This window comes from Nannobrachium achirus (genome assembly GCF_963921795.1).
Source record: "Nannobrachium achirus genome assembly, chromosome: 24".
Taxonomy (NCBI): Eukaryota; Metazoa; Chordata; class Actinopteri; order Myctophiformes; family Myctophidae; genus Nannobrachium; species Nannobrachium achirus.
Genome location: NC_137831.1, coordinates 7,802,929 through 7,815,620, shown reverse-complemented (window position 1 = coordinate 7,815,620; position 12,692 = coordinate 7,802,929). Strand labels below are relative to the sequence as shown.

Genomic DNA, 12,692 nt, shown 5'->3' with positions numbered 1-12,692 from the left:
TCGTCATTGTCGGGTGGACACCTTGTATGTCCAAAACCATTTGTATTTATCATTTTTAAAATGATTTAAACTAGTGAAAACAGCCGATCTACAAGCACACAACGCCTCGCGGTGCGAGGCGTTGTGTGCTTGTAGATCAGCTGTTTTCACTACTTTTGTGCGACGGCCTTGTATGATGAAGCAGGGCTTTGCTTTGCGAAGAAATTTGAAACTTGGAGATACAAGGTTTCTGCCAGACAGTGACGATGTACTTTGTTGGCCGCCCAGACCCCAAAATGGAACGAAGGCCAGCATTTTATTTTAAATTTTTTCCTAATGGCCGGCCAGGACCGGTCGTTCGAGAGTTGTCCCGCTTTTCCCAATGGCCAGCACGTCCCTGACTAACTCTTTACCAGGACAGATCATAAATGAAGTCATTCTGCATGAACTGCAACTACTTTGTAATGGTTGGAAGTTGAAGACAGAAAGAAAGCTGCTCCAGTCTCATGACATTCTGACAACTTGTAGGCTGTTGTTGCCCTATGCAGCCACCAGGTGTCATCAGAACACTGCTTCATCCGCTGAAAGTCTAAGCATCCTTTCTTCCAGGTCCCAGACAGTCCTCCTGCAGACAGAGTGCAGACCTGCAAGCTGTTTTCGGTGCGACACCGCGTGGTGCAGCGAAGCATACATGAAGCTTTTAGCATCATGCTGTAATCAGTGGAGATGGAGGAGACCGAGAACAGCTTCTGGATGGCTGGACAGGCTGGGCTGAAATGTTTGTCCTTCCAACTCAACGTTTTCCTACAGTAAAATCATCGATGTGGATTTATTGACATAGCCTATGCTATATTTCCCTGATTTGGACCAGTTATTAGGTAAGTATACGTTAATTTATAAAGGTTATGTACAGCACTTTAGTCATAGATTATTATTATTATTATTACCCATATTACTATTATTAGGCTATTATTATTATTACTCCTTTAAAAATATATATTTTGTGTGTGTGGGCAAAGTGGGCATCGACTTCTTTGTTTTGGGGAATGTTTATTTTGTCGAAAGATTTCGAGAAGGGTGTGTCTCCACTCTCCAGAGGATGCATGCTATTTTATACTAGCCTTGGATCAAGACTATCAATATCATATATTTATTTTATCCAGTCTGACGTTTTTCTTAGACTCGATCAAATAAATCTATGACAGTCCTGATCCAATAAGCCTTAGGCTACCATTGTAAAACCACTAGTCCTTCATCTAATTAATGTCTGTCTCAGTCCCGCCCTGTTTGTGTGTGTGCAGAGTGCGTGCCTGTGTGTGCAGCGTGCGTGCGTGCGTGTGTGTGTGTGTGTGTGTGTGTGTGCACGCGCGCACGTGTGTCCTCAGATTACCTGCTTCAGACAACATAATTATAGGGGATATAGGTCCAGTGTTGCCAGATTCTGTGAGAGAAATAAGCAACCAGGTCTAGGAAAACAAGCCCAGAAGAAGCAACTATAGGGCCACGTGCATCACTTTAAACCTGTATACTGTATGCACCGTCCTACAAGCTCACAACGGTGTGAGCTTGTAGATCTGCTATTTAAAAGAAAATGCTATTCCTCTATCAACCCAAATCCGGGCCTAACTCCCTGGCACCAAACATTTCAACGCATTAAGACCTGATGCCAATTCTACAAATGCCTTCTAAATCCATATAGTTAAGTTGTCAAACTTTTTTGTTTCCTTGTTTTTCTTTTTTTGTACCAAGGACCCCGAAAATGATATGTATTTGGCTGTGGACCCCCATCTGGAAGATTAGTGTGTTAATGGCAGAAATAGGCCCACAAGCTTGTATATCTGCAATTATTTCATATCCAACTCAAACATCTAAAATGACACAGATGCATTGCTGTAGCCTGACTAAAACCTTTTTTTGTTTTTCTTTTGTTTCTCTGATCTCCAGGATGAGGACCATGGTGAGAGTGTCAGGTGTTGTGTTGGTTCTGTTCATACAGACTGTTACCACTGAACATGGTAAACTGCCTCTATTGTCCTCATATTCAAATATATTATGAAATTTTTCCTTTAATGACTATTTCTATCATGCATTCATGTTGATATATTGATGTATTATCTTGTATTGATGTTGATGTTTTAACCTTTTGCTTATTGTAAGTAGTTCTGTAGCAATGAGGCCAGCAGCACACACCTCGTGGCGCGCTCTGCTTGCGCGCAAGTAGTCTGGGATTGCTTCCAATTTCTGGCTTTTGATCCGGTCGGGAGCGGATGACGTTTTGAATACAAAATGACGAGGATATCATCCGGTCTAGACCGGATCAACCAACCTGTTTAGTAAACCAATACCAGGCAAGGTTAGCACGAAAGCAGGCCATGTGTGTCCTGCCTGAGCGCTGCCATGGCATTGGTCCAACAAGTCAGAAACTGGTGAATGCTAACCTGGTGAATTCTAAACCTAACCTTAAAGGAGCTATAGTCAACTTTTTCTTGAAAAACGGATGCTGAAATAAAAATAATGTTTCGAAAATATTTTATAAAAAAATAAGCTTCATATGTGTTTCAATTAAAAAAAATACCACAAAAAGCGTAACATAATGATAAAATAATCATTTTGGCTATTGTCGACACTTTGTTTACATCCTAGTCTAACACTATCAAAGAATAGACTAGAATGTAAACAAAATGTCGGTCTGACAATGGCCAAAATTATTATTTTATCATTATTTTACGCTTTTTGTGGTCATTTTTGAATAGAAACACATGTATGAAGCTTATTTTTTTTATAAAATATTTTCGAAACATTATTTTTATTTCAGCATCCGTTTTTCAACCCTAAACCTAAATCAATGTAGGACTAATGAGATGTAGGACTTATGGGCAGTCCCCACCTGAGCGTGAGGCGCAAGTTGGCACCGACAGAGTGCAGTTCTAGTTATTATTTTTTTGTAGGGTAAACATACATCTTCTAATACAAAGAGGAGAGACTCCTGCACATCCAAACGAAAGGCCCATATGAGGTGCAAGTCGTAGTCAGCATGCATAAACTATAGAAAAAGTTGAAAACCTTCCATAAGAAGGGACTGCATCACTCCAGGGAACTGCAATGGACAACTGCTTAATTCATGATTTTTTATTAGCACAATTGGTGCTAATAAAAAATCATGAATTAAGCAGTTGTCCATTGCAGTTCCCTGGAGTGATGCAGTCCCTTCTTATGGAAGGTTTTCAACTTTTTCTATAGTTAATACATCTTCTAATCTTCACGTGTATGCATGTGTTGTTGTTTTTGTTGTTTTTTCTCCTCCTCACTCAGCTGATTATGCATTGAGGCTGGTCGGCGGCCCAAACAACTGCTCTGGCAGAGTGGAGATCTACTACAATGGCAGCTGGGGGACGGTGTGTGACAACGGTTGGGACATGGACGACGCCAAGGTGGTGTGCAGAGAGCTGGAGCACTGTGGATGGGCCGTGGCAGCGCCGCGGTCGGCCCACTTCGGGCAGGGCGACGGGAAGATCTGGCTGGATCTCGTGGAATGTGCAGGCTCCGAATCCGGTTTCTCACAGTGCGCGTGCAACCATCTAGGGTTTGGAATCAACAGCTGTGGTCACCACAAAGATGCTGGCGTTGTTTGTTCAGGTACGTTTTAATACGTACATTATCGTTAACTGCTGTGTTTGTATGTGTGATGGCATTTGTTAAAGGTTGGGTAAGTGATTTCACTTGAAGGGGAGAACCACCCATCGTCAACATTGAACTATGTAATTAATATACCAGGGGTCTTCAAATGAACCCGTAATTTGATAATATTTGGAATTGATTTGGACACTTGAAAAAATATTTAGTATCATTTAACTTGAGGTAAGTTATTTTCAGTCAGTTCTAACCAAAGTGGCTTTTATCTCAACGTTTTCCTCGCAACACAATCACTAAAATATCGTCACTGTCGGGCAGAAACCTTGTATCTCCAAGTTTCATATGTGTACGTCTTTTGGTAAAGCAAAGCCCTGCTTCATCATACAAAACTGTCACACAAAACTAGTGAAAACAGCCGATCTACAAGCACACAACGCCTCGCGATGCGAGGCGTTGTGTGCTTGTAGATCTGCTGTTTTCACTAGTTTAGTACACTTTATAGATGATAAATAGAAAATGAACAGTTTTGGACATACAAGGTTTCCACCCGACAATGACGATATGCTATAAATATATGTGCTGGGAGTGAAAATTATAATGTAGGGGTGCCTCGCGATTAAAGAAATCGCGTTCTACCCCCGGGTTGGGGTAGAACGCCTCCACGGCGAGGTAGATTAGCCTTTTCCCGAAATTGTATTCGAAAAGTAAAGGTAGTTCCACGGTCCCAGACTATGGTTTTCCATCCTACGGTACATAAAACATGCAAAAATGTTTTCTACCTCACCGTGGAGGCATTCTACCCCAGCCCGGGGATACCCCGGTAGGACCTCATCTTGGAGCACAACATTATGCAGCGGAGGGTGATGTTCTATATGGGGTTAACCGGGCATATGCCCGCTATGCCAGATGCCCAGTCCACCCAGTTTTCCTTCTTCTCGCAGTCGATCGAGTGAGGCTGGCCAACGGCACAAACTCCTGCTCCGGCAGGGTAGAAACCTACTACAATGACACCTGGGGGACGGTGTGTGACCGTCTCTGGGATCTGGCGGACGCCCAGGTCGTGTGCACTCAGTTGGGCTGTGGAAGGGCCCTGTCGGCACCCGGGAAGGCACGCTTCGGACCGGGCCAAGGAACCATCTGGCTGGATCACGTCAGATGTGCAGGCACCGAATCCAAGCTCTCGCGATGTCATCATATGCAGATCGGATCCAACGGGTGTGAACACAGCGACGATGCCGGTGTTGTTTGTCAAGGTAAATACGAAGGGCTGTCCGTGTCTGGAGCAAAAGTGTATTTGGAAAGCAGTGCAGTCGGGACACCAGGTTATTGGTTCTGCTTTCTTTTTGTTTCCTACATTGTGAGCTTGTAGTTGTAGATCTGCTATTTTCACTAGTTTGGTTCCCGGCCAAACTTTGGGAATCACTGGTTTAAATGGTCTGACTCCACAATTTATCTTATCACTGTCTGGCCAAAACCTCTTAACTCCAATTTTGAGGTTTTTGATTTGTTTGGCATAAATCAGGGCTATTGAACACCCTATACATCTGAGTGTTGGTTTAAATAATATTGAACCAATGGAAAGTGGTAAAAAGTGCTTGGGACAAAACCTCCTAACTGCACACTTTCTGCCAAACTCCACCAGATTGGCCCTCTCTTTTTTTCATAAATATGTGCTATTGAACACCCTTTAAGTCTGTGTATTGGTTAAAATAATATCGAACCAATGAAAAGTAGTAAAAAGCCCTTCGGTCAAAACCTCCTAACTCCACTTGAGCTCATTTTCCCGAAAATGAACATTTTGGAGTTAGGAGGTTTCGGCCTGACAGCAGAGATTTGTTAGTTCTCAGTTCTTTGACATGCTTTCAGCCATTGTATGTTATACTGTGTTTAGAAAGAAATCATTTCACTGTCTAGCAATGTAGAGTGCAAGTTTAATTTAAGTTTTCATCCAGGACAATCCTGCATTTATGCTGAGAATAATGTGTTGTTGCTGTATTTTCATCTTTACGTTTCGTTTTCGTGCTTGGGTTTTCTCTCACTCAGCTGGGTATCCAGTGAGGCTGGTCGGTGGCCCAAACTCCTGTTCCGGCAGAGTGGAGGTGAAGTACGGTGGTAGCGGCGACGACGACGGCTGGGGGACGGTGTGTGACCATGGCTGGGACCTGAACGATGCCCAGGTAGGGCATTCACGAATAGTGATTTTTAGTATTTGAATTATTCGACCCCAAAGTATTCGAATAGTCGAATATTCGACAGGACTGGCCAAATTGTCAAATATTCAGTAAGCAAGAGGCGAACATTGTGAAAATAGCAGATCTACATGCTCACAACGCCTCGCGTTGCGAGGCGTTGTGAGCATGTAGATCTACTATTTTCACAATATTTATCTGCGGAACCGAGTCACATTAAATGTAATACCTACAATTCCAAGTGCTTGTCGGGGTGGGGGCCCCCAGTTCAAATATGTTTATTTTGGGGGTCACTGCCTAAAAAGGTTTGAAAACACCTGGTATAGAGGATTAACAAATTGACAACTCATTCTTATGACTTCCTATCGAGCCAAGCTTTATAAACTATATATATTTTAAAGAGAAAACATTTAAAAAAATTAAAATAAGCGAATATTCGACTACGGTGAACAACGTTGAATAGTGACTTTGATATTGGAATATTCTAATATTTGGTGAATGCCCTATGCCCAGGCAGTGTGCAGACAGTTAGACTGTGGACAGGCTCTGTCAGCACCAGGGGAGGCACGCTTCGGACCGGGTGCCGGAAACATCTGGTTGGATCAAGTCAACTGCTCGGGCGCCGAATCCAGTCTCTCGCAGTGCACACATGCAGAGATTGGAAAACACAACTGTCTTCACACCGACGACGCTGCCGTTGTTTGTGACGGTAAATATATATATTGCATGTGTGCTGACATTTTGTTCAAATTGTGTCTGGTCAGAATGATGTCTCCAGTCTGACTGAAATTGAGCTGATCAGGCTACTTGTAGTAACCGCAGGTCATGTTTGCATGTGTTCCATCTCAACTCAACTGATCATTCAGATTATGCGGTGAGGCTGGCCGGCAGTCCAAACCCCTGCTCTGGCAGAGTGGAGGTCTACTCCTCCTACACCTGGGGCTCGGTGTGTCACAGCGGCTGGGATCTTGACGACGCCCAGGTGGTGTGCAGACAGTTGGACTGTGGACGGGCCGTGTCAGTAGCGGGGTCACAGGACGGGGGTTTGAAGACGTGGCTGACTGATGTCAGCTGCTCGGGCAACGAGTCGAGGCTCTCGGAATGCAGACACGGTGGGATCGGAAAGGACTTGTTGGGATGTTATCCCAACGAGGACGCTAATGTTGTTTGTTCAGGTAAATATGAACATGTTTCATTATTTATGCCTAGAATTATTGAATGCGCTAACCTGCGAGCTTGTAGATCTGCTATTTTTGAAAAAGTTGTGAAAATGTGTGCAAATCTTTGAATATATGTATTTTTAAAGCGAACGTTTGTAACTCAAATTTTGCTTCTGGGTGGTCCCTGGAACTAAATATTTTGAGATGGGGGTCCGTGGCCAAATATACATCATTTTGGGGGTCCTTCACATGAAAAGGTTTGAGAACCACCGACATAGTTAGTCTCTCAAGAACAGACTAACTGAGCTCCAGTTTAGTGAAAAGGACCTTTTCTTTGACGATGGCTAAGCCAGATTGCTGACATAGAAACATTGGTTTTTCAAAAAACCTTAGAAGGATTCAAAAGACACTTATAGAATCGGGTCAAAATTCTAATTTTCACAATTTTTCAAAAATCGCAGATCTACAACCTTGCAGCGCTGTGAGCTTGTATATCTGCTATTTTTCAATAGTTAAAGCATTCAATAATTTTAGGCCTAAATGGGTTAACTGGGAAAGCATGTGTCATTTTAGATTTTAGCCATATATAGACTTATACAAACGACTTTGATCAGTCGTTTCCGATGTATTTTATACATTGGCCATTCAAAAATAGCTGATGATGATTGATAGGACAAAGGAGGAATGCACTGCACCAAGCTCGGACAATTAAAGCCTTTTTTAATATCATGAAGTTAAGGTTGGGCGATATGGCGAATATATATCATCAATGGGCGAATTATATTATTAGGCCATTTTCCCGCCGATATATAGATAGATAGATAGATACCTTTATTATCCCAAGGGGGAAAATGTGTTGCCCAGAGGCAGCACAGCAGTATAAGGTTATTTACAAAGTTACAGAGAAGTATGAAAAAAGATAAAAAGAAAAAACAAGAACAGAGTACAGAGTACAGTAAGTACAGTAAGAGCAAGGTACAGTACAACAGGAAAGGGAACGAATAATATATATACATAAAGTGTCTTAAAGCACGACTATCAAAAAATAATACAGTGCCCAAATCAAAGTGACCATACAGTCAATGCTAGTTAGTGCAACAAGTATCTCTACATCATGTCAAACACAAGCAGAAATACTAAAAGAAAACTACTAACACAACCTAATAGTGCAGTGTCCAAAGGTCAGAGCGATAAAAACAACTAGCAAAAAAGAATAAAAATAAACAAGAAAGGGTGATGCGGCAAGACGCACACAAAAAAAACACCCTATATACTTTTTTTTTTCTTCCCAAATATAATACTCTGTAAAGTGAAACTCATCAAATCTAGCCCAAATAACCTGTACATCGCAATAAAGTGTATGCAAAATGCCGGCACTTTGACCGTGATTTAACCAGCAAAAGCAGTTTACGAGCTGTGAAAAAGAAAATTAATCTGCAGCGCTAGTTTCTGAAAGTCTTCGCTGTGCATTTGCAAGCTTGATGACGCGGGAACGCGGGTCCCCCGGTCTCACAACTTCTGCTGTCAAGTCTGGATACTAAACCTTGTGTCTGCTTATGTTTATATCACCGGTCAATCAATGTGATTTGAACTGGCTACCTCACACATGTCAAACTCAAGGCCCGGGGGCCAAATCAGGCCCGTGAATGACTTATCTTTGGCCCGCAGTATGATATTTAATTACTATTAGAACTGGCCCTCTGGTATATTGCACGCACCACCATAATACTGCAAGTCCCACAATGCACTGCGAGTGCATTGACACGAGGATCATAGAGCAGTGAACTGAGCTTTAATTTCATTTTTAATGCATGCAGTTTAATTTTTGCATTTATTAAGGGACATATTTGATTTTTTGCTGTTTGCCTGTTGAAAAAAACATTTTACTTGAAATTACTGACACCCATAAGAAAATATTCCAACTGATGTTGTGATTTTATGTTTTACTTCATTAATTTAATGATTAATGTTAGTGCAATAATATAGGCTGTGTTACAGTAGGTCCAGTTTCAATATGCACAATCATTTCAATACGTATGAACCAGACCGGCTCTCGACTTGTACCATTTTTTAAATGTTGGCCCCCGTCTATTTGAGTTCCACATCCCTGCTCTATTCTATGTGTTTCATTGTCCTTCAGAGGGTATGACAGTGACTCTAGGAGGGCTTGCAGGGATCGTTTTCACAGTGATGAGTATCATCTTATCGGCAGCAATACTGGGATATTACTACTGGAAAAAGAAGACGCAAACTGGTAGGCCTTCAACTGATTTGATATTATTATTATTGTATTTATTTTTTAAATCTATGTTTGATATAACATCCATCCACGTCTTTATTATGATAAACCACATTGATATAGACATGATGCTTGTTAAAGAAATAATTAATAGTATACCGGTAGTTACACCGCTCACCTATATCTGCAATAAATCTTTTCAAACAGGTATTTTCCCTAGCAAAATGAAAATAGCAAAAGTAATCCCTATTTTTAAAAGTGGAGACAAACATCTGTTTACAAACTATAGACCTATTTCGCTGCTTCCACAATTTAAAAGAATTCTTGAAAAACTGTTTGTTTCGAGACTTGATAATTTTATAGAAAAACATAATCTACTTGGTAACCACCAGTATGGCTTCAGACCAAATAGGTCCACCTCCATGGCAGTTATAGATTTAGTAGAACAAATATCAAAGGCAACAAATGACAAGAAATATACAGTAGGAGTTTTTATTGACCTCCAAAAAGCATTTGACACCATCCATCATTGACTCCTCGTGAATAAAATGGACAGATATGGTATCAGGGGAACTGCAAATCAATGGTTAAAGCGTTATCTTAGCGACAGACTACAGTATGTGCATATGAACAATGTTGATTCTGACAAGGCAAAAATTACTTATGGAGTTCCACAAGGCTCGGTCCTGGGTCCTACACTATTCATTTTGTTGTTGTTTATATTCTTTCCAATATGAAGACGTTTATTTACACGCTTAAAGGGTAAGCATTATAAGCTTAGGCTTCAGCTTATTCCTTTTTGGTCTGATTCGCTTTGTTTTTTCCCCCTATGAAAGGGAAACAAATAACTGTATTGTTTTTAATCTATCACAAAAGACCAAAATAAACTACTACTACTACTATAACAATGTGAAGATCAAAATTATTGTAGTGCCTCCACACTGTCCAATAACTGTCTCACATCTCTGCTTCCACAGGAGAAACCACCAGGTTACAAGGTGTGTGTGTGTGTGTGTGTGTGTGTGTGTGTGTGTGTGTGTGTGTGTGTGTGTGTGTGTGTGTGTGTGTGTGTGTGTGTGTGTGTGTGTGTGTGTGTGTGTGTGTGTGTGTGTGTGTGTGTGTGTGTGTGTGTGTGTGTGTGTGTGTGTGTGTGTGTGTGTGTGTGTGTTGCGCGTGCCTGCGTGCGTTCGTGTTTCAACTGTATACAATTTATAAAAAAATAATTTGAAAATAGTAGTTTCTACAAGCTCACAATGCGTGTTGTGAGCTTGGAGATCTATTATTATCAAAAGTATAAGAGGTCTGGTTTCTAGTCTGGTTTTATAATAATTATGAAGTTTCTAAAAAGTAACTAAAGTTGTCAAATTATAGTAGAGTAAAAGTAAAATATTTTCTTTTGAGATGTATTGGAGTAGAAGTCAAATAATTGAAAACTGGAAGTACGCCTGTCCAGTGAAGCAAGTACTGTAAAATGTACTTAATTAATTTCCACCAAGGGCGTGGAATACATGTCTGCAAGTGCATGCAACTGTTGACTGTTATATACAAGCACTGATAGTAATATAATCCAATATTTCATATTATTTCAGGTGAAGAACTCGTCAACCAGGTAAGAAACCTCAACAGTCCTATGTGGATAATATTGTTCATATGATTTATAACAGTGGTTCTCAACAGGGGGGGTCCCCAAATCATTTTGGGGGGTCCCCAGATGATTAACTTAATGTGCAGCATTGTTTTCTCACTCAACAGTAAACAAACAACGTAACGTTTAAGTGTATAAAGGGTATCTGCACATTTCTAAAGTGACAATTTAAGGACTTTTTAATACCTCTAAAATGACAAATTTTAATACCTCTAAAATGACAAATTAAACATTGGCCAAATTGTCAAATATTAGGGGCAGAAATTGTGAAAATAGCAGATCTAAATGCTCACAACGCCTCACGTTTCAACTAAGGCGTCCCCAGTTAAAATATGATTATTTTGGGGTCGCTGGCTGAAAAGGTCACCACTGATGAGAACCACTGATTTATAATACACCTGCAAGGCTGCAACCCTTCCCTCCTATAGTATCAGTATGTGTGTATAAATATAACATCCATCATTTTTTGTTAAAATACAGTCTAAGCCTTTATCTCCGCCTGAATATCCATGGAATCCTTAACACATTCGTTTGTTTTGGTCGCTGCAATGAATTCTTCTTCTATTTCTCATGTTCTCTGTCTTGTCTTCATTTCTTTGTTTCCCCCGTTATATTTCACATAACCACGTCATGACAGAGAATCCCAAAAAAACATTTGGGAATCCAGCCCAGGGCACCGTTGATTCAATGTTTCCATAGTCATGGTAGTGACAGTAGACATTCTAGGAAGCATGATCCCCAGGGGCGTCACACCAAATTCTGGGCCCTGGGTATAAGAATTCACTGTGGGCCCCCCATGAATGTTAACTATTGAAAGATAGCAGATATACAAGCTCAAGCTGCTATTTTTGAAAAATTGTGAAAATGTGAAGGACCCCCAAAATGATATGTATTTGGCCACGGACCCCCCATCTCAAAACATTTAGTTCCAGGAACCCCCCAGAAGCAAAATTTGAGTTACAAATGTTCGCATAAAAAAATACATATATTCAAAGATTTGCACACATTTTCATGACTTTAAAAAGAAAATAGCAGATCTACAAGCTCGCAGCTTGTATATCTGCTATTTTTCAATAGCTAAAGTTACTAGGGCCCCTCCACCTTGGGCCCTAGTAACTCAGTCCCCCCCCCCCCCCCCCCCCTTGTGACGCCCCTGATGATCCCTCCTGTATACTCATTATGACAAGATCCAAGTTCAGAAGACAAGCGTGAAAAACAAGGGAAGCACACATTCAGACATACTTGGCCGGCAGTCACAATTCTGTTGAGTTTCTTGCACTTCATATTGTATTTTCCCTGCAAACAAACACGTTAGATATGAACAACAGCTTACATTGTGTTCTACCTCTGTTCGCAGACCACCAGTGAATAGACAACCTGTTGATGACAGAGAGACCAGATGGATCTGAACAGAGAGAGAGAGAGAGAGAGAGAGAGAGAGAGAGAGACCTGCTGGTGACAGAGAGAGCAGAGTTCATCCTCTGGGGTTCCTAAGGTCATTCCTCCACGCACTACTAGCATTTGACCACATTTTCTTTAGAGTTATTACCACACTGATAAGAATCTTACATCCTATTGGAGAAATATCCGTTTCCATCAGAACTGACTGAAAATAACTTATATTAACTATATTTGACGTTTAACCACTTGAACCTGAGCATGCCTATTCTTGGGGTTAGGTTCACCAAAAATAGCCGATCTACAAGCTCACGGCGCGTCACAGCGTGACACGTTGTGAGCTTGTAGATCGGATATTTTTGGTGAAGAGATCAGGTCAAATTTTCTCACGGCACCCCTGACTGGCATCACGGCACCCCAGGGTGCCCTGTCGGCCGTGATGTGTATTA

The 12,692-nt window shown here is 41.2% G+C and overlaps 1 protein-coding gene across 1 annotated transcript; it reads left to right on the top strand.

Moving 5' to 3' along the window:
• Positions 1–705: 705 nt before the first annotated feature.
• Positions 706–12,217, top strand: LOC308279937 (scavenger receptor cysteine-rich domain-containing protein DMBT1-like; the record flags this gene model as incomplete). Its single annotated transcript, XM_080720163.1, has 9 exons — positions 706–788; positions 1,924–1,994; positions 3,292–3,615; positions 4,554–4,865; positions 5,656–5,789; positions 6,315–6,510; positions 6,668–6,976; positions 10,790–10,809; positions 12,203–12,217. 9 exons carry the CDS (start codon positions 706–708, stop codon positions 12,215–12,217), a joined length of 1,464 nt encoding a protein of 487 aa, XP_080576289.1.
• Positions 12,218–12,692: the final 475 nt, after the last annotated feature.